The 23032-nt window shown below is 44.5% G+C and overlaps 1 protein-coding gene and 1 long non-coding RNA gene across 3 annotated transcripts in view; one reads left to right on the forward strand and one right to left on the reverse strand.

Annotated features, from left to right (window-relative positions):
- The window catches only part of LOC137373810 (factor associated with metabolism and energy-like), a 43463-nt gene extending 21093 nt beyond the window's left edge, over positions 1 to 22370 (reverse strand). Inside the window, exons 1-4 of the mRNA XM_068039213.1 lie at positions 21840 to 22370; positions 15211 to 15293; positions 14765 to 14851; positions 5389 to 5484 (exon numbers count right to left, since the gene is read on the reverse strand). Of these exons, the coding sequence (XP_067895314.1) occupies positions 5389 to 5484; positions 14765 to 14851; positions 15211 to 15293; positions 21840 to 22101 (528 nt within the window). The 5' untranslated portion in view covers positions 22102 to 22370. The remainder of the gene's footprint in view (positions 1 to 5388; positions 5485 to 14764; positions 14852 to 15210; positions 15294 to 21839) is intronic.
- Positions 21859 to 23032, forward strand: part of LOC137373811 (uncharacterized) — a 53153-nt gene continuing 51979 nt past the window's right edge. For both annotated transcript variants that reach the window (XR_010975705.1, XR_010975706.1), the window contains exon 1: positions 21859 to 22218. This is a non-coding gene — a long non-coding RNA (uncharacterized lncRNA). The remainder of the gene's footprint in view (positions 22219 to 23032) is intronic.

The following is a 23032-nucleotide window of genomic DNA, read 5'->3' on the forward strand; positions in this document are numbered from 1 at the left end:
AATGTCAAAATTTGCAGATGACACCAAACTTGGTTGGTTGGAGGGGCTGGGGTGGTGGTGGGGGGGGCGGGGGGGGGGAGTACAGCTAACACTGAGGAAGAATGAAACATGATACAGGAAGACGTTAGAAATACGTGCAGATGAGGCAGTTAAATGGCAAATAAACTTTGCCATTAATAAATGTGAGGTAATGCACTTTGGTAGGAAAAACAGAAACATCACCTACACTTGAAAAAATAGAAACTGAATGGCGATCTAAAGATACAGGTGAACAAATCATTAAAAGCAGCATTGTAGGTCAGCAAAGCAATTAAAAATGTTAACAAAGCACTGAGATTTATTTCTACAGGTAGGGATTCAAAAGTAGTGATGTTGGGTTAAACCTAAAGTACTGTGCACAGTTGTGGTCTCCATACTATTAAAGAAGGACATAGAAGCACTGAAGAAAGTGCAAATATTATTTATAAGGATGATACTAAAACTGAGAGATGACAGTTAAAAGGATAGATCGAAGAGGTTTTTTTTCTTTAGTAAACATAAGACTTAGAGGAGACCAAACAGATGTTTTAAAATTATGAATGGGTTGGACAGTGTAGATGTAGAGAGAATGTTTCCATTTGTGGGAAAATCCAGACTAGGGGCCATAAATACAAGATAGCTGTAATAAATCCAATAGGGAAATAAGGGGCTGGATTTTAAAAGCCTGACACCGATGTCGAGGACGAGCTCAAAAACTGGTGGACTGCATGCCTGCCAAAGAGCCGCCACAATCTCAAGCACGGCAGCTCACTTAAATAGCCGGGGCAGCCCGGCTCCCAATTTCGTGCCATCTTTAAAGGGCAGCCATTCCTGTGGCTTAATTTAAATTTTTTAACACATATCCCCCAAATTTAAATGAATAAATTTCTTATGCCCCTTTTCCATCCCCCAATAATGATTACATTAACTATTTGCCCTTTCCCCGCCACCCCCACCCCCCCCCCCCCCAACTAGGGGTAGGCGGTGGCGTAGTGGTATTATCACTGGACTAGTAACCCGGAGACCCAGGGTATTTCTCTGGGGACATGAGTTCAAATCCCACCACAGCAGAAGGTGGAATTTGAATTTAATTAATAAATCTAGAATTAAAAGCTAGTCTAATGATGGCCATGAAACCATTGTCAATTGTTGTAAAAACCCATCTGGTTCACTAATGTCCTTTAGGGAAGGAAATCTGTTGTCCTTACCTGGTCTGGCCTACATGTGACTCCAGACCCACAGTAATGTGGTTAACTCTTACATGCCCTCTGAAATGGCCTAGCAAGCCACTCAGTCGTACCTAACCGCTACGAAGTCAATAAAAAGGAATGAAACCGGACAGACCACCCGGCATCGACCTAGGCACCAGAAACAACAACGGCAAACCCAGCCCTGTCAACCCTGCAAAGTCCTCCTTACTAACATCTGGGGGCTTGTGCCAAAGTTAGAAGAGCTGTTCCACAGACTAGTCAATCAACAGCCTGACATAGTCATACTCACGGAATCATACCTTACAGACAATGTCCCAGACACTGCCATCACCATCCCTGGGTATGTCTTGACCCACCAGAGGTGGTGGCACAGTGGTATACAGTAGGGAGGGAGTTGCCCTGGGAGTCCTCAACATCGACTCCAGACCCCATGACATCTCATGGCATCAGGTCAAACATGGGCAAGGTAACCTCCTACTGATTACCACCTACCGCCCTCCTTCAGCTGATGACTCAGTACTCCTCCATGTTGAACACCACTTGGAGGAAGCACTGACGGTGGCAAGGGTACAAAATGTACTCTGGGTGGGGGACTTCAACGTCCATCACCAAGAGTGGCTCGGTAGCACCACTACTGTCTGAGCTGGACGAGTCCTAAAGGACATGAGGCGCTGTGGGCCATCAGCAGCAGCAGAATTGTACTCAACCACAATCTGTAAACTCATGGCCCAACTTATCCCCCACTCTACCATTACCATCAAGCCAGGAGACCAACCCTGGTTCAATGATGGGTGCAGCTCCAATAACACTCAAAAAGCTCAACACCATCCAGGACAAAGCAGCCCGCTTGATTGGCACCCCATCTACAAACATTCACTCCCTCCACCACCGACGCACAGTGGCAGCAGTATGTACCATCTACAAGATGCACTGCAGCAATGCACCAAGGCTCCTTAGACAGCACCTTACAAACCCGCGACCTCTACCAACAAGAAGGAGAAGGGCAGCAAATACATGGGAACACCACCACCTGCAAGTTCCCCTCCAAGTCACACACCATCCTGATTTGGAACTATATCACCGTTCCTTCACTGTCGCTGGGTCAAAATGCCGGAACTCCCTTCCTAACAGCACTGTGGGTGTACCTACCCCAAATGGACTGCAACAGTTCAAGAAGGCAGCTCACCACCACCTTCTCAAGGGCAATTAGGGATGGGCAATAAATGCTGGCCTGGCAAGCGACGCCCACATCTCATGAATGAATAAAAAAAACCTCACCTTTTACATCTGACCTTCCCCCCCACAAACTGCACAAAGTTTGAAGTTCAACCTTTCCCACCATCCCCTACACCCATTATGTGCATTTGACCCTGTTGCCCACCCACCCCCGCACTGAAAATCTTACCTCCTCCTCCCTCCCCATCAGTGTCACACCACCTTTCCCCAGACAGGAATTTGAAGGTGCAGGAGTGCCGGCCACCGCGCCGAAGATCGTGGCGGTCCCTCAAGACCGTAGGTAAGTTTATGTTAATTCATTCATTTTATTCATTTGAATATTTTAATTGAGATCCCATTGCTCAGTGGCAGGGGGGCACCATGGAGCCTCGCCACCGCCGGGAGGATAGGGCCGGGCCACCCAGTGTCGAGGTCCGTGGCAGGCCTCATCTGGACTCATCTTCAGGCCTCCCCTGCCACGGATCCCAACGCTGGGGGCAACAACAAGATCCAGTCCAAGGAGAAATTTCTTTAATCAGATAGTGATGAGAATGTGGAACTCACTACCTTAGCAAGTGGTTGAGGCAAATAGCTTAGACTCTTTCAAAGGAAAATTAGAAGCATATGTGAGATAGGGAAATAGAAAGCGATGAATGGATGAGCTGCAGTAGGTGGAATGGGAAGAGACTCATGGGGAGTATAAACACCAGCACAGTCTAGTTGCACCAAATGGCATGTTTCTGTACTGTATATTCTATGGAATATCTGTTATAGGCTAATTTATGAAGTATAATTCAGTGCATTACTGAGTTGTAGGATGGAAACTGTTAACTAATGCCTTTTTTATATTACAGAACTGTTTCACATAGAAACAACTGCAAGTTTTCTGGAGCTTCCAATGATGTGAAATCCACCCTATTTACATTTCAGAATATTAGCATCAAAGGACAAACAACTCTGGACATCCAGTTTTGTGCATGAGAAGCTTATTATCTGGTCAGCAAGTCTTCCCCAATGTCTGATATGTTCCTCACATTGAAGCAAATGGTAAGCTACTTTGCTGGTGTGTAAGGGCGACCTGGCTGAGTGTTAGTCTGAGCTTAGTCTGCCTGCGAACAAGACAATCATGGTCACTACCATTACTTTCAGTTTTTAGATTTGCTGCCTCTGGAGACAAAAGGGAAGTCGAATTCTTGGTTCATGGCACCTCCAGATCTGCAAAGCTACCCCCTTTGCAGTGCTCCTGATCAAATTGGAATCCCCTTGCAGTCAACTCTATAATACCAAGAGACCAATTGTCCAGAGCTGCCTTGGACTATATGCATATGTATTTTGAAAGAAAAACAGAAAGTGCTGGAAATACTCAGTAGTTCTGGCAGCATCTGTGGAGAGAGAAACAGAGTTAACGTTTCAGGTCTGTAACCTTTCATCAGAATGATGAGAAATTACAACTTATATATTTTGTATAATATATGGTATCTAGCTTTAAAGGGGTTATATCTACAATATGAGTTCTTAGATTTGCAGTGAAGTGCAAACTGAGTACACTATAGGATCACATATAAAGGATGATTCTACAATCTGGCACTCCTCAATATTTATGTTAGAAAAGCCTACCCCTCAATCAGTACAGCATTTGATGAAAGCCACAGGGATCGCATGTAAAAACTTGCAGCATCTGGGAAATATTGTAATGTACTGCTAGAGCAGTAAGAATGATTTCCCTCACACCCCAAGGTCCTCTTTTAGACTGTACTATCCTCCTAGCTACCAAACTATGGCATGGTACAGCCATTGAGACACTCTGTTGGCGAAAGGACAATACGTGGCCTAAGGAAGCTAATTTGAATAGGAGGTCATATGATAAAGAAATATCATAAAAGAATAAATAATTAAAAACATCAGGTTTTAAGGTAAACTATACTTCCAGAGCTGCCCAAATGCATTAGACAACAAATTTATTAAGTGGTACAGAACAAGCCATACAAACCAGGCAAGTTTCAGGTTTGATATCTGGTCTGTGCTGAATCAGCTGGTCTCAGCTATCCTCTCAGTTTCTCTAATATCCAACTGCCTGTCCCCTCCATGACTTTCTGAACCCCACCTTCTCCAGGTCTCAGCTTTTACCCAACCTCTCCAAGATCCCATTTCTTCTCCTTTCTGTGATCTCCCTTCTCTCTCCCCATGCCTTTTAAATTATCCCTCACTGATCCTTCCCTCTGGCTTTTGACTCTGCTGGAATGTCTTATACTCTTTGGCTCCTACACATGTATGCTACAAACTCCCATAATATAAGCTTAAGGTCTAATTTTTTTTTTAAACCTTGCTCAACTACCCATTTCCCTCCCTCTCACTGTCACCCAATTTCTCTCCTATAAATGCAGCCAATGGTCATTTTTCATTTAATAAATCCACTTTTAACTTACTCAGTATGATTTGCCCCCAATTCTGATTCACGCACCTGCTCTTATGCCCTAAACCAGCTGCAGTTGCACAGGCCTCTTATCCCATCCAAAGACCCACTAACACTGTCATCAGACCTCTCACCAAATCTGGTCTACCTCCTTCACACCAGTATTCAACACTGCAACATACAACCCACCTACTGCAGCCTGGTTGATGTTCCCTACTATCCTTCCTTTGTATCCTTGCTTTCTTAAAAAATAATATATAAAATTCATTACATATTCTTGCCTAGAATAAACAATGCATTGTCTAATTTACTATGAGTAGCATCACTGGATATGCACTAGCTATTACTTAAATTTGGGTAGCTGACAAAAAGGATTCATTTACAAGCATTATACTTCTGTGGTACTCCTAAGATGATGATTCAATGCAATTGAGAGAATTAACCAATCATCTTGGTTTCCATTTACCGTACTGTAGATATTTAATTACAAAACCAGTTGCACCGGCCCTTTGATGATTAATAAAAACTGACCTCTTGCTGCCTTTGTTTGTTTTCATACTGTATCTTCTGGATTTGCTGCTGTCTGCTGGAAAATTGCTTTGCAATTTCTCCTTGCATTTCTTGTTCCTTTGAGAAGAAGTGAGGTTGTAATAATGCTGTCAAAATGTACTCAAGGGAACATTGAAAACGGGGGATTATGTTTAATCATTTCTGAAGATAGTGTTAATCTCTCCAGGCAATATTATAAAAGGTTTGCTATTCGTAATATGATCCACACAACTGTTACTCCCCATAACTGTAAAAATTAAAGTTTTGGAAATGTTAATACATTTTTAAAAAAATCACAATAATTAAATATGAACATGGCCATTTGATCCATTTTAATTTATCCATCCACAAAGATCCAAATGTCTCCCCCTTGGAATATAGCATCATAGGAAATCAGAGCAGGAGTAGGCCATTCGGCCCCTCAAGCCTGCTCTGCCATTCAAACCTTGATGTCATTAGTATCCAGAAATGTATCGATTTCTGTCTTGAACATGCTCAATGACTGAGCTACCACAGCTCTCTGGGGTAGAGAATTCCACAGATTCACCACCCTCTGCTATCTCTTTGACCAAGCTTCTGGCTATTGCCCTAATATCTCAAACAAAAGCAAAATACTGCAGATGCTAGAAATCTGAAATAAAAACAGAAAATGGTGGAAATACTCAGCAGGCCAGGGAGCATCTGTGGAGAGAGAAACAGAGTTAACTTTTCAGGTCGATGACCTTTCATCTGTTTCTCTCTCCACAGATGCTCCCTGACCTGCTGAGTATTTCCACCATTTTCTGTTTTAATGCCCTAATATCCCCTTATGTGGCCGGTGTAATATTTTGCTGTATAACGCTCCTGTGAAGCACCGTGGGGCGTTTTATTACATCAAAGGCACTGCATAAATATAAGTTGTTCATTCCTGGGTATGAATAAATGGCAAGTTTAAAAAGCATTATGAAATTTGTTCAATGTTCTTTTACAAGTGCTATTTAATTTACAGTTATTTCAACTATCAATAAGGATAGAATTGAAATCTTCATTGATCAAGGCCACTGATTTACTGTTTTCAGAGAAAAATGGATGGAATCATGGAATCTGATCTTGAAAACATCAGTGAAATCCTTGAATACCATGTAATATAAACAGAAGTCAATCACTCATCACTATAGTCCAATGCTCCTAAATGTAAATGGATGAAATGTTGTTCCCAAAACATTGGTAAACATCCCAGAATTCCATGTAACAAAAATTGAATTTCACTTATTGCAGGCGACGAGGGTAGAGGCAGGCCTCTCCCTGCAGAATTTTCTAGGCCACCGGACCATGACCCACAACGTCGGAGGGCTGGTAAAATCCAGCCCAGGGTGTGTATGGCTGATGTCAGGTTGATAATACCAGTGAGAACCAGGCTGAATATAGAAAATTCAGAGGGGAAGTCTATGTAAAAAGAAATGAGAAGCAAAGAGAGAATAAGGGAAGAGACTGGCAGCCAACATTAAAAAAATGTATTCGTTCATGGGATGCAGGCGCCGGTGGCTATGCCAGCATTTATTGCCCATCCCTAATTGCCCTTGAGAAGGTGGTGGTGAGCTGCCTTCTTGAACTGCTGCAGTCCATGTGGGGTAGGTACACCCACAGTGCTATTAGGAAGGGAGTTCCAGGATTTTGACCCAGCGACAGAGAAGGAACGGCAATATAATTCCAAGTCAGGATGGTGTGTGGCTTGGAGGGGATGTTGCAGGTGTTGGTGTTCCCATGCATCTGCTGCCCTTGTCCTTCTAGGTGGGTTTGTAAGGTGCTGTCTAACGAACCTTGGTGCGTTGCTGCAGTGCATCTTGTAGATGGCACACACTGCTGCCACTGTGCGTCGGTGGTGGAGGGAGTAAATGCTTGTGGATAGGGTGCCAATTAAGCAGGCTGCTTTGTCCAAAAGTCTTCTATAGGCATATAAGTAGTAAAATGGTGGTAAAAGAGTGGGACCGATTAGGGACCAAAATGGGGAATTATGCATAGAGGCAGAGAATATGACTGAGGTACTAAACGAGTGCTTTGCATCTGTCTTTACCAAGGAAGAAGATGCTGTGAAAGTCATAGTGAAAGAAGAGGTTTTTGAGATACTAGGTGGGCTAAAAATAGATAAAGAGAAGGTATTAGAAAGGCTGGTACTTAAAGTTGATAAGTCATCAGGACCGGATCAGATGTATGCAAGGATACTGAGGGAAGTGAGGGCAGAAATTGCAGAGGCATTGATCATAATCTTCCAAACCTTAAATATGGGGGTGTTCCAGAGTACTGAAGAATTGCAAATGTTGCATCCTTGTTCAAAAAACAGTGAAAGGATAAGACTCGAAATTACAGGACAGTCAGTTTAACCTCCGTGATGGGAAAGCTTTTAGAAATGATAATCCAGGACACAATTCAGAGTCACTTGGACAAATGTCGATTAATTAAGGAAAGCCAGCAAGGATTAGTTAAGGGCAAATTATTTTAATTTATCTTGATTGACTTTTTTGCTGAGGTAACAGAGAGGGTTAATGAGGGTAATGCAATTGATGTGGTGTAGATGGACTTCCAAAAGGCATTTGATAAAGTGCCACATAACAGGCTTCTCAACAAAGTTAAAACCCATGGAATGAAAAGGACAGTGGTAGCATTAATATAAAGTTGGCTGAGTGACAGGAAACAGAAAATAGTGATGAATGGTTGTTTTTCAGACTGGAGGAAGGTATAGAGTCGGGTTCCCCAGGGGTCGGTATTGGGACCACTGCTTTTCTTGATATATATTGTTACGACCAGGTGAGAAAGAGGTCTAGGGTTCCCTTTCAGCCTTCACCTGGTCTTACTATAACAGGGTTTAATTTTAAACACACCGTGTTTTTAGCTCCCCCCTTTGTGAATCCTTGTTCATTGCTTTCCAATTATAAGACAAAGAAACCAGCACAAACAGGCTTTCTTAGGTTTAAAGAAGAAAAGTTGAAATTTATTAAACTTAAACTCTAATTCGGTTAATGTCTATGGATAAACGCCGCGCCCCATGCTAGCATGCATATGCGATACACACATGCAAATAGAAACAGAAAGGAGAAGAAAAATAAAGTGGAAGAGTTTGAGGCAATATCTGAAGAGTTGTTGTTACGGTTCTTCAAGCTCACTGTAGAGTCCTTGATTGCAGGTAGATTTTGCTTTTTGTTGGGGTCCAGTATTCTTCTTCAACCTTGTTCGCTTTAGGAGACTTTTCTCTCTAGGGGTTCATGTGGCTTCAGTGGATTCAAAGGCTTGTGAGAAAGAGATGGGAGCAGACAGGAGCGATCTTCTCAGTCCAGGAGCAAACAGCTTTCTGCCCAAACTGTTTGTACAAATTCAAAAAACTCAGGTTACCCAGCAGGTTAGTCATGTGACTAGCTGGTTTGACCATGTCCATTTGTGTATTCAGCCATCTTAGCAGTCAACCTGGAATGTGAGCTCCCCCACCTTCAACGTCTAGCGATCTAAAGTCCATTGTGGGTTGAATGTCAGGGAATGGCTGCTTTGTCCTTCCAAACACTGTCAGTCAATATGCAAACGTTCCTTCCAGTTATGGCTGATCTGTTCAAGAAGTCCTCCCCTCACTTCAGTAACAGTTTAAAATCAATGTTCATGACAAAATTAATGTGCCTCATTCTTGGCAGGTGGGGGCTTAGCATGACAATATTAATGACCTAGACTTGGGTATGCAGGGCACAATTTCAAAATTTGTGAATGACACAAAACTTGGAAGCACTGTGTACTATGAGGAGGATAGTGACAGACTTTAAGAGGACATAGACAGGCTGGTAGAATAGGCAGACACATGCCACATGAAATTCAATGCAGAGAAGTGTGAAGTGATACATTTTGGTAGGAGGAACAAGGAGAGGCAAAGAAAATATGGGATACAATTCTAAAAGAGGTTCAGGTGCAGAGGGACCTAGGGGTATATGTGTATAAATCGTTGAAGTTGGCAGGGCAGGTTGAGAAGGCAGCTAATAAGGCATATGGAGATCCTGAGTTTTATAAATGAAGGAATACAGTACAAAAGCAAGCACGTTATGGTGAATAAAAGCAAAATACTGTGGATGCTGGAAATCTGAAATAATAACAGCAAATGCTGGAAATACTCAGCAGGTCAGGCAGCATCTGTGGAGAGAGAAACAATAGTAATGGACAGGATTGCCATTCCAGGGTTGGGACCCTGACGTCACAGTCTTTTCCAGATCCCCACCCTGCACCCTGCCAGCAACGTGCATGCGTTGCAATTTGATTATGGAAAGCAGCTAACTGGCCTAGAGTTGCATTTGCCACCCATTAGCAGTGGCGGACGCGAGAAGGAGGCAGGACATGGCAGTGGCACGCTCGATTTTACAGGTCGAGTGGCAGCCATTGCTGAGATTGCCGTTTGCCCAAGGCATGGAAGAAGGTGCAGAGCAAAGAGCAGTGAGAAAGATGACCCCCTGTGCCAGGGCAACACCCCCACCCCCCCCACCCCTGTTTTTCGGAAGAGAAGAAACATCCTGACAGCACCAACAGAAAGCCTGTAAGGCTCAACAGGAGGGCATGGCTGGAGATGGCTCACAAGGTCAGCAGCAGAGCATTGGTGAGGAGGAACTGGGTGCAGTGCCTGAAGTCTTTCAATTACCTTCTTAGGTCTGGAAAGATGAGTTCAAAGATAGACCGATGGCACTCTTCCTAAGGGCACATAGAGTTCTCCTGACCATAGGAGAGATATGTGCTCAGCAGCCTTGATGACCCATAAGCAAAAGTCAGAACCCTGGTGCTGCTGGACAAGAGGCTAGAGTGCAAATTGCAGCAGCGTATGTGATTGAAAAGCTGCAATTGTTGAGGGAGAGAGGCATTGTCCTAATTGCATTTTTATTTACCTTGAAGGCTAAATGGGAGATGAATGCCAGGAACGGCACGCCTGGACAGTGGGGTGCCACAGCGAGTGTCATAGATGGACTTTGAGGAGCTGGCCTTGATGTGGCCAAAGTGTCAAGCCACAGGGACGCTGGGGATGGAGAAACAGGGGTCTGCCATAGACAGGGTGGAAACATCTCAACAACTCCATGTTCAGGAGAATGCAATGCAATACTTCCTGTGCAACGAGCTGTCAATGCATGAGCTGTCATTTCATTGATTTTAGCAGCGTGAGCATGTCAACTGTCCCAATCTCTCATAACCTTCTTCACTTATGTATCCCACAGGGCCAGCCGCAGAGGGACAGGAGTCCCCATAAAGACAACAAGTTCCCAAGGAGTCAGTAGAGGAAGACACCTTGGAGCCTGCACCGTCACATCTTTCCTGCGCACCCTCCACCAGCACAGACACTCAATCCTCGGTGGGTCCTCGTACGTTATTACAGAGGGTGGCACAAGGTGAATCGCACCTCACATCAGAGCTGGAGAATTCAGCCGAGGCAGAGTCAGCTGTGGCTGGTCCTCCTCGGACGATGGAGAATATTCATAGCCCTGCTCAGCAGGGCAGAGATGCAGAGCCTAGGGAGTCACGAAACAGGTGGGTCTACCTGGAGAACCAGCGTCATATGTGTGCCACATGTTCGATTTACTCGAGGCACTGCTGAGTCATGGGATGAGAATGGAGGAGTCCACTCATTTTATTTGTGCCACAATGTCCCAGTGCTTTGTGCACCTGAACTCCTCCATTGAAACAGTGGCTACCTCATGGAGAGCCATATGCTGCAGCACTCAAGAGTGAATGCAGGAACAGCGCACTTACATTTATGGAATGCATGCCACAGTCTGCAGCACTGACCAGTCAGTGGCACAATGAAGCATGGAATAGATGCCAGCTGCGCCCAGCTGATGGTTCCCTCCAGCGATCAAGGGTACCGCGAAAGGGCTGAGGAGGCGACAGATGATGATGAGCTCGCCACCTCTCATGGGTCTACATCATCATCTTCCCCCATGACCCCTCCAATGCACAAAGCATCTGTGGTGTTCCACCCTGTAGTGATGCCGGTACAGCAGCCTTTGGAGGTGCTCCTGGCACCTCCATGCCCAAGCCGACCTCCATGGGCATCTCAGTCCCATACAGGCACTAGCAAGCAGTCTACCTCCACCTCATCCTCAGCTACAGGGGAGCACGTCGTAGGAGTGGCCGTGAGTGCAGGCCACTGCATTGGTAATGTCACTTTGAAGGTCACTTGGGTGTTTCTGGTGGAAATAAAAGTGAATTGTTAAGTGATAAAGCATTGGGAAAGTTGTTGCACGAAGGCTGACTTGTGTGTTCCCATTTCACATTGGCGAATCACAGGAGAAAGGGAAGTGAGGGTTATCGGAGTGATGGAGTGTGCTGGTGAAGATTGTGTAAGGTCGACAGTCTGAAGTCTTCCTGCCCCTCCTTCCTCACCCCTTCACCTCCATTGCCCAGGGGTCTGTCTCCGCTCCAGAAGATGCTGCTCCTCATCGCTGGTCGGAGCAAGCTTGGAGAAGCTTGATCACATTTCCTCTAATGCCCTTCTTTTGTTGGCAATGGAATGTAGTCTTCCTGAAACCCCCTCTCCTCACCATGAACCCATGAGATCCTTTAGCAGAAGGACCTGTACACCCACCACCCACCCGCCAATCCCAGCCCCCTCCTCCCCCAAAATGCCTTTGTTAAGATTGCAAAGAATTGAAAGGCAATTCTTCTCACTGAGCACAACTGGTTGCCTGTGAGTGAGGGCCTTCTCTCAGCCTTCCCTCTTCAATGTTGCCTCTTGCCTCTGTCCCGCCATTCGAACTCGCCACTATGTCACCGCCTCCTCCTCCCCATTGTGGTTCAGATGATGCATCAAACCTGCACCTTAGAAAGAAAATCCAAAACTGGCCCTTTCTCAAGCTGATGAAAAGCTTGTTAATAGACTTAACATCAGTCATTGGGAAAATGCTAGAGTCCATTATTAAGGAAGAAATAGCAGAACATAACAGAACAGAAAAACATAATGCAATCAAACAGAGTCAACGTGGTTTTATGAAAGGGAAATCATGTTTGACAAATTTGTTAGAGTTCTTTGAGGATTTAACAAGTAGAGTGGATAAAGGGGAACTGGTAGATGTGTATTTGGATTTTCAGAAGGCGTTTGATAAGGTGCCACATAAAAGGTTATTGCACAAAATAAGAGCTCAGGGTACTGGGGGTAATGTGTTGGCATGGATTGAGGACTGGCTAACACGCAGAAGGCAGACAGTCGGGATCAATGGGTCTTTTTCAGGTTGGAAAGCCGTAACTAGTGGGGTGCCACAAGGATCGGTCCTAGGGCCTCAACTATTTACTAACTATATTAATGACTCAGAGGAAGGGACAGAGTGTAGTGTATCCAGATTTGCTGACGATACAAAAATAGGTGGGAAGGCATGTTGTGATGAGGACACAAAGAATCTTCAAAGGAATATAGATAGGTTAAGTGAGTGGGCAAATACTTGGCAGATGGTGTTCAATGTAGGAAAGTGTGAGGTAATCCACTTTGGTAGGAAGAATAAAAAGGCAGATTATTATTTAGATGGAGAAAGACTACAAAATAGTGCAGTACAGAGGGATCTTGGTGTTCTTGTGCATGAAACACAAAAGGTTAACATGCAGGTGCAACAAGTAATTAGGAAGGCAAATGGAATTTTGGCCTTTATTGCTAGGGGGTTAGAGTTTAAAAATAGGGAAGTCTTGTAACAACTGTACAGGGTGTTGGTGAGGCCACACCTGGAGTACTGCGTACAGTTTTGGTCCTCGTATTTAAAAAAGGATATACTAGCATTGGAGGCAGTTCAGAAAAGGTTTACTAGGCTGATTCCTGGGATGAAGGGGTTGTCTTATCAAGAACGGCTAAACAGGTTAGGCCTTTATTCATTGGAGTTTGGAAGAATGAGAGGTGATCTTATAGAAACATATAAGATTTTAAGGGGGCTTGACAGGGTAGATGTTGAGAAGATGTTTCCACTAGTGGGGGAATCTTGAACTAGGGGACATAGTTATAGAATAAGGGGGCACACATTTAAAACTGAGATGTAAAAGAATTTCTTCTCTCAGAGGGTGGTGAAACTCTGGAATTCTCCGCCTCAGAGAGTTGTGGAGGCTAGGTCACTAAATTTATTTAAGGAGGAGGTAGACAGATTTTTGAAATCTCAGTGAGTCAAGGGTTAGGCAGAGCAGGCCCGAAAGAGGAGTTGAGGCCTGGGACAGATCAGCCATGATCTTATTGAATGGTGGGGCAGGTTTGAGGGGCTGAATGGCCTACTCATGCTCCTGTTTCTTATGTTCTTATCTTCTTAAGTGCCCATTTGCACAGAGCAGGCAGGTTGACTCTTCGGGCTCCCGTTGCTACTATTTAAACTCGGAGCTTGCCAGTTTTGTGTCAGAAAACTGGCAAGCTGACCTAAGATATGGGTTTAAGTGACCACCTGACCCCTTTCTTGCCCTCACGAACAAATAAAAATCCCGCCCAATGTTTCAGGTCGAGGGCCTTTCACCAGAACCACTTCTGATCCATCAGAATCAGTTCTGATGAAAGGTAATAAACCTGAAACGTTAACTCTATTTCTCTATGCACAGATGCTGCATGACCTGCTGAGTATTTTCAGTATTTTCTGAAGTTGTGTTGAACATTTATAAAATATTGGTTCTGCCTCAACTGGAGTATGGTGTCCAATTCTGGGCATCACACTTTAGGAAGGATGTTAAGGCTTTAGAGAGGGTGCAGAAAAGATTTACAAGAATAGTTGCAGGAATGAGGGACTTCAGTTACGTGGATAGACTAGAGAAGCTGGAGCTGTTCTCCTTAAAGAAGAGAAGGTTGAGAAGCAGTTTGATAGAGGTGTTCAAAATCATGAGCAGTTGGAACAGAGAGAATCTGCCCCATTGGTGGAATGGTCAAGAATCAGAAGACATTGACATTGATTTAAGGTGAATGGCAAAAGAACAAAAGGTGTCATTAGGAAAAACTTTCAATGCAGCAAGTGGTTAGGATCTGGAATGCACTGCCTTAGACTGTGGTAGAGGCAGATTCAATTGTGGCTTTCAAAAGGGAATTGGATAATTATATGGAGAGAAAAAATTTGCAGGGCGACAGGGAAAAGGCGCGAGAGTGGGACTAGCTGAACTGCTCTTACAGGGAGCTGGAACGGAAACGACGGCCCGACTGACCTCCTGTACTCTAAACATTTTCTGATTCTATATTGTCTGCTTACCATCTTGATCAGGGTATGCTGCATGACGTGGCCCAAGGAGGATTGGACGTAAAATATAAAATAATTGGTGCATAAAAATTGTCTGACCCTCGACAGCAGCAGAGCCTACCCACATTATCCCCATAGTTTACACTTTAATACAAGATACTTGTATTCACCTAGTGTGGAATATTCACCTGTGCTTTGCATGCATTTGCTACTCGCTGCTTTTCCAGAAGTTTTTCCGAGGTTATCACTGTACAACTATTGATGGGTTCAAGTCTCTAAAACACATAGAATAAAACAAATAGTTATACCTATGTTGATGTTTAACTTTGTGACAAACAATAAATTGGATGCTTTTCACCTAGTATATTTTTCAATTGATATATACTTTTGTTCTGTAATGTGACCTGAATGCTGTATAATGGTTGCTTTTGCTTGTTAACCAGCACTAAGATAATTATAAGAATTGTGGAACAGTGCTGTACTACACTATAGTATGATAATATCCCATATTTAGAAAACTGCACTTGGTCTTAGTTTTTTAATTGGGAAAGAAGTTAATTCACTGTTTGATTAAGTTAGAGCTGATTCAGCTTGTTGACGGTACAAAATACTGCAGTTAAAATGCTTCTCTTACCTCAAATCTTCGAGGTGGATGTTTTTTAATGATGCTCGTTTCCCTGTTGTCCAAAGTGGTATCAAATAAAATAGTCCTGGGTACTTAAAAGACAGATATAATTTGTCAAAAAGGAAGTCAAACATTAACAGGACAAGAACTAATGACCTCATTGCCCTCTAGGAAAAAAATACCATAGTAATATGTAAATCTAGGCAATAATTAACAAATTAAAATGCACTACACAGAAGTATTAACAAATCCCTGGGTTCCCTGATGCAATGGAGATTACACTGAACAGGGAAAACAAACTCAACGGAGCTTGAAAGTGTTCCATGATGCGCATACAAAATGGTGAGAACCTTTTACTTACATACATTGAGATCAGAGGTCAAACCATATCTGAGCATCTCATTACATATGCACGGCAAGCCAAAGTGTACAAAGGTATCAATCCAAACATCTCCCTTTTTTCGGAAAAAAAACTGTATGCAGAATTGTTTGCAAATTAATCCATCTACATGAATGTTTGAAAGTTAAATTTTGTAACTTCCTGTTTTCCAAGAAAGTGATATCCAATTCCACTTTTTTTCTCACGCAATGACAAATATTTGAAAAAATGTGTTTTCACTGAGTCTATTCATTGTCAGTCTCTTTACAGAATCCAAGAATCAAATATTTTCTTTGAGTTCAAATTTAATTGTTCTTAATGTCTTCATTTAGACTTTCTTCCAGATCAGCGATTTGTTCATGATAAAGGAGTCCTTTCCTCAGATTCCAGTCCATAAAGAAAATCATCACGAATAAAAAAAATGTTTGTTCTTTCCTGTCCTTTCAATTTTGTCTGTCTCTCCACAAGAGTTTCACACTTCATCCTTACAACGTTCCGATTGTTTTATGGCATGCATTCAAGTTCTTGTTGGTTGGTTGTCTGGTGTCTTCTGTTCCTCTGAATGATGTTGCTGGTGTTGCTTCTCTGGAGAATGCTGTTGCTGTAGTGAGTGTTGCTGCTGATCTGTTGTGCTTGTTGGAGTATGGTTGACCTCTGGGACTGATGATCATTCAGTTCTCTGTTCATTTGGCAAAAGCAGATCTGTCTCATCAGCTGTTTGCTGTGAAGGAGCAGCTTCCCCAGTTGAGTGTAGATGTTTGAAGTTGCGACGAAAGATCTGGTCATTCACCTTCACCGTGTATGATTGAGGTGACAACATCTCCATGCAAGTCCCAAGTTTCCAAGTGGGCTGATTTTTCTTGAGTGTGTTGAATGTTTGCACTCTGGCCAGCTCTCCAACCCTCAGCCCTGGCAACAATTTGACAGCTTTATCACAGTGAAATTTGGCTTTCTGTTATTTCACTTTGATCTTATCACTCACTCCTGATCACCCAGTTCAAAATTGAGTTGAAACAAATGTATCTCATCAGGCTCACTCCCAGTGGCTGTTTCCATGGTATCGAGAATGCACCCTTTGAATCGCAGTCTCCAAATGGCTGTTTCTAAGGCAATGAAAATGCATCGTCCTGTAACTCCTAAGGCTTGCCGGCTCTTAAAAAGCAATACTGATCCCTTGCAAGCCTTCAAGGCAAACCGCATATTCCGAAAAAAAAACTACAGGACCATGACAAGGTTCTTTGGATCTAAACACTATCAGCTTTCCAGATTTTTTCATTGCTTCCGTGCTGCTATCCAGTCTGGAGTTGTCACTTTCTTGATTAGTTCCATCTTTTCAGGCTCCTTGATCTTGCCTTTCAGACTGGAATTCAGGGCAGCTGGAACTCTCTTTGGAGGATGTTGAGTTGGCCTCACACACTCATCTACTTCAAGATGATATTCACTAGAAAGGCATTCAAGACCTGTGAAAATATCTTTGTAATCTGTTAGGAACTGTTCAGCAGTGAATGGTTTGGTGTCATGTGAAATACTGCAAGTCTCTTCTGATACATGGAGGGTTACCAGCTTTTGACTTGTTTCAGCTGAGATGAGGGCAGTTTGCTTAGTGTCCACTATCTGGAGCTTAACTTCTTCTTTCTTCCAATTGTATTGGACTCTCAGCTTAGTTTGTCTTCTTGGGGTGAGCATCGTTCCATCATAGAGCCTCAAATTTACATTCAACGGCTTCATATTCAGGTCACCTTCTTGTGTAACTTCACACAAGTCTGCGAAGCTCATGACATTATGGAGAACCAGTGTCTATCTGATACTTCACATTAACTTGATGCTCTCCTCTGCAGTTATCATTTCAACAGTCGCAAACCATTTTCTACCTCAAGATATAATGTGCCAACCTGTTCTAGGGGGTAGAATGATTCATCAGAATCATCATCTGACATCTCTCCAGCAACTATCTTTACAGGTTTGCTTTTCTTCTTTCTAGAAAAGCACTTGTGTGCAAACTGGTTCAGCTTCTTGCAGTTAGAGCACTGCTTTTCCCTGGACATGCTTCCTTTTCCTTCTTGTGGTGTTTTCCACAGTATTTACATCCAGTACTCTGGCCTTGGTCTTTCAGCTGGTCCATCTGAAAGTTGTCCTTCCTTTTCATTATTGACTTGTGCTTGGAAGAGTTGGACTGCCTCTCAGCCTAGTGCACAGCCTCGTCGGCTCTCCCATCAATACTCTTCAGCTGTTGGTTAGCCATCTCAGAGTTTCTGCACATGTCAATAGCTTTCTTGAGAGTAAGCTTCACTTCTCAGCAGATGTGCTCTCACAGCGGGATCTCTTGTTCCTAACACAATCCTATCTCTTATGAAATCACCCTTCAGTTGCCCAAAACTCACAAGACTCAGCTAGATCTCTCAATACAGTCTAATATCGATCAATATTCTCCTTCTCTTCCTGAGCTCTAGTGTTAAAGACATAGTATTCATAAATAACATTAGTAGAGTGCTCAAAATGGGACCTCAAGGCCTCCAAAATCTCCCAGGTCTTGCTTTTCTTCTCCTCAACGAGATCTAGGGTGCAAACAACTTGTTACATTTCTTCATCAATGTTAACAGAGTTGCTACTCTTATCTGTTCGGGTTTCTTGTCCAACTCTGTGGCAATCTCACAATTCTGCCATTGAGATTGGAAGAATTGCCAATTCCCTCTCAAATCTCCCTTCATGTCCATAGCAGCAGGTACTGGAAAATCCAAAGCCATAATGACTTACCCAGTTGTTGATGTCCTGTGCAAAGTTGCAGACAGAAATTTCTGACCCGACTCCCACGCAAAATGCACACATGAGCCAGGGAGAGCTTTCTGTGGTTTCTCAATATGCTTATCTGATTCGTCCATGGGAGTAGTCCTAGCACATCAAGCTTCTGCTTAAAATTGCACTAAAACTTTCCCTGCTGGAACTCCATGGGGCATAATTATTCTCTGATGTTTTGCACCTCTGCTGGCTGTCTTTCAGCTGACATGCCTCAATCCAAAGAAAAGAAAGACTTGCATTCGTATAGCGCCTTTCACAAGCACCAGACGTCTCAAAGCACATTACAGCCAACGAAGTACTTTTGAAGTATTCTTGGCCTCCTTGACTCGGGAGACAATGGGTAAGCGCCTGGAGGTGGTCAGTGTTTTGTGGAGCAGCGCCTGGAGTGTCTATAAAGGCCAATACTAGAGTGACAGACTCTTCCACAGGTGCTGCAGATAAAATTGGTTGACAGGGCTGTTTCGCAGTTGGCTCTCCCCTTGCGCTTCTGTCTTTTTTCCTGCCAACTGCTAAGTCTCTTCGACTCGCCACACTTTAGCCCCGCCTTTATGGCTGCCCGCCAGCTCTGGCGATCGCTGGCAACTGACTCCCACGACTTGTGATCAATGTCACAGGACTTCATGTCGCCGTTGCAGACGTCTTTAAAGTGGAGACATGGACAGCCGGTGGGTCTGATACCAGTGGCGAGCTCGCTGTACAATGTGTCCTTGGGGATCCTGCCATCTTCCATGCGGCCCACATGGCCAAGCCATCTCAAGCGCCGCTGGCTCAGTAGGGTGTATAAGCTGGGGGTGTTGGCCGCCTCGTAGACTTCTGTGTTGGAGATATGGTCCTGCCACCTGATGCCAAGGATTCTCCGGAGGCAGTGAAGATGGAATGAATTGAGACGTTGCTCTTGGCTGACATACGTTGTCCAGGCCTCGCTGCCGTAGAGCAAGGTACTGAGGACACAGGCTTGATACACGCGGACTTTTGTGGTTTCTTAATATGCTAATCCAATTTGAAGTATAGTCACTGATATAATGCAGGAAACATGGCAGCCAATTTGCACACGGCAAACACCCACAAAGCAATATGATAATGACCAGATAAACTGTTTTTGTGATGTTGATTGAGAGATAAATATTGGCCAGAACAGCAGGGCTAACCCCCCTGCTCTTCGAAATAGTGCCATTGGATCTTTTACATCCCCCCAGCAGGCGAATGGGGCATCAGTGTAACATCTCATCTGAAGGACAGCACCTCTGACTAAAGGCCTGCTCCAGTCTGCAAATGAAACCTGACCCGAGCCCGACCAGGCTCGAGTCCTTTCACTTTTTCCCGCACGTGAGCCGGCCCAACCCAACCATCAGTTAACCTACCTTCCGTTTTTCACTTGGTTGCTTATCTGCACAAGCTTAAAGTAACTGTAACAAAACCACCTTTCAAGTCCAAAAAGTACATTAACATTGGAGCTATTTACCAGAGGTGATGATAGAGCATATCCGACCCGGCCAGACCTGAGCCCGAATGCCAGACCCAGAAGTGCGACCCAACCCGACCTGAACCAGACACATGTCGGGTAGCCATGCTTTATCTCTGACAGTGCAGTACTCCCTCAGTACTAAACTGGAGTGTCAGCTTTGACTTCTGTGCTTAAAAAGCCCTGGAGTGGGACTTGGACCCAGAATCTTGTGATTCCGAGGCAAAAGTGCTACCCACAGAGCCACAGCGGCGATCAAAATCCTGTCAAATCCTGACGACTCACTTCTAACCCCATGTTCCATGTGATGCATCAAATGGCAAAAGCCTTTATTTGCATACATTGACGTCAGAGATCAAACCATATCTGAGCATCTCATTACATGTGTGTAGCAAGCCAAAATGTACAAAGGTATTTCTGGAACCAGAAAGCCTGCTGAATGCAAAATGCAATTATTTGCACAGATTCTCCTATAAGGGCTGCTCCTCTGCCCAATAAAATATCAAAGTGTTTACACCCGACTAAATTGAGTGATGGAGTTATACAACACATAAACAGGCCCTTTGGCCCATCGTGTCTGTGGTGGCTATCAAGCACCTATCTTCAAATGGACCGGGACTGGAGGGACACAATGTTCAAATCTCTAGATAAGGGCGGGAAAAATGTACCCGACATCGCCCTCATCCTGATGACTACCTTCGTGTGCGGCTGTATGTAGACCTTCAGTACGCAAACTCCAAGTGTCACTACATGCTGAGGTTCTATCTGTCCCTGGTGTTGCGAAGGATGGGCCTGGTCATATTGCCGTGGAACGCTCCATCCAGTTGGACCGTGCCATACCTATCCTTCGTGGAAAAGTTTCTGCGGAAAAACACCTTTGACCACCAATCCATCAGGCAGTGGTCAGTCATTTGGCGGAATGTCTCATCACCAGAACTTTCAAACAAGCACCAAGATGTAGCTTGGCTGGTGATGAGAAGAGCCCTCTTTCTCAGATCCTTCCTGCACGCCTGAAGTCTCAACCCCTCCGCACAATGCCCTCGAGGTGGCTGTGGTGGGGAAGAGACGGTTGCCCATCTCCTTCTGGAATGTGTCTTTGCAAAGCAGGTGTGGAAATAGATGCAGTGGTTTTTGTCGAGGTTCATCCCAAGCAGCCCTGTAACATAGGAGTCTGTGTTCTACGGGCTATTCCCAGGGACGCACACCGAGATAAACATCAACTGCTGCTGGAGGACTATCAATTCGGTGAAAGACTCCCTTTGGTCTGCCCGAAACTTGCTGGTCTTCCAGCGCAAAGAGTTGTCCACGACTGAATGTTGCAGACTGCCAGATTCCAAGGTCCAGGACTACGTGCTGAGGGATGCACTAAAGCTTGGGACAGCCACAGCAAAGGCTCAATGGGGAAAGAAGGTCTTCTCACCAAGCTGAACTGAGGGGCTGGATCCATGGAAAACCCCTCGAACTGTATCCGGAAAATATTTGTTTGCTGTAAAATGTACATGGCATGTAAAATGAAATGGAAGGGTTGTGAGGCAACTCACTCCTGTATTGAAGGAAACTGTTCTCCTTTGCACTCTTTGTATTGTTTGACTTGGTGCTGTTTGGAACTGTTTTGTAATGTATTTTTAACAGATTTTTATGAATAAAGTATGTTTTGGAAATAAAAAAAATCAAGTACCTATCTTAAAAAAAATCAAGTACCTATCTTAAAAAAAATCAAGTACCTATCTATCCTAATCCCATTTTCCAGCACTTGGCCCATAACCTTGTATGCTATGGCGTTTCAAGTGTTCATCTGCGAAATATGCACATGGGCTTCACGAATCTTTCACTAAACTTCCACTGTGAAATATAAACAATTCAGAGAACGTGTATAAAACCTGGCTGAAGTTTTGCAGTTTTTAAAAACCCACTCAAGAACTCGGGGTAAAGCAGCATCGACCACAAGTTGCTGGAAGCAGTATCGTTTTGGACTAGCTGGAAGGAGGTTGATTACCTTACCTTGCCTGAGACTGGGCAGAGTGCGAGTGCCACATCCCGCCCCCTTCAGTGGAGGAAGTTCGCTTCTTCTCGACGGAGCAGCTGCCTTCAGATCGCTGTGTGTCAGACAGTCCCCGGCGGTCACAAGCCAGTGCGAGACGTCCGCCCCACGACTGGTGGAGATGCCGTCCCGGTCCATTGTGGGGAAAGTGTCCGCCTCTGCCGCGGGCACCGGCGTTACCTTGATCACCTTGTGATGGGCTTTTGACGAACCTGAGCCCATCTTCCCTGCGGACAGTCTAAAGCATCCAGACTCAGGGAGCTTTCCTATTGCCGAAGGCTTTGTGTGTGTGTGTGTGTGTGTGCGTTGCGCGTTTTATTCCACAGATCCCGGTCGGAGGTTTGTATTGCAATGATCCACCAGGGGAATCCTGCAGTGTCCGATCCTCTCGCACTTTAATTTACCGGGGCCTTCTGTTACCGGGGTAACGCCACGCGCTCTCCCGGGGGTTGCGCGACAACAAGCTCTGCCCCTGTTACAAATTCACCAGCTACGGTTAAAGAGTTACCGTCCTGGATCCTGCCTGCAGTCCAGGCGCCCACACAGCCTGTTAAATAGTAAGCTGAGTCACGCCTGACCTGCAGAGACACTGGGAATTAATGTGTTATGAATCTGTTGTTGCACCATGCACCTGGCCTGGTTTCTTCGTTCATTCCTGAGTGCATCTCACTCTACAACAGGTATTCAGTGAGGAAAGTGATGCTTCACCTGGGGAATGCAGCCAGAGCCAAGTCCATGGCACCACAGGTGGCTCAGCTGCACAAGGTGGTACAGGGAAGACTGGAAGAGCCATAGTGATAGGTGATTCAATAGTCATGGGAACCGACAGGCAATTCTGTGGCCGCAGAAATGAATCCAGGATGGTGTGTTGCCTCCCTGGTGCCAGGGTCAAGAATGTCACTGAGCGGCTGCAGAGCATCCTGAAGGGGGAGGGTGAACAGCCAGCAGTTGTGGTCCACATCGGAATCAACGACATAGGTAGAAAGAGGGATGTGGTCTTGCAGTCAGAATTTAGGGAGCTAAGTAAGAAATTAGCAAGCAGGAACCTCAAAAGTATGAATCTCCAGATTGCTCCCAATGCCACTTGCAAGTGAGTATAGAAATAGAAGGATAAGACAGATGAATGCATGGCTGGAAAGCTGGTGCAGGAGGG

Source organism: Heterodontus francisci, chromosome 9 (genome assembly GCF_036365525.1).
Source record: "Heterodontus francisci isolate sHetFra1 chromosome 9, sHetFra1.hap1, whole genome shotgun sequence".
Classification (NCBI taxonomy): domain Eukaryota; kingdom Metazoa; phylum Chordata; class Chondrichthyes; order Heterodontiformes; family Heterodontidae; genus Heterodontus; species Heterodontus francisci.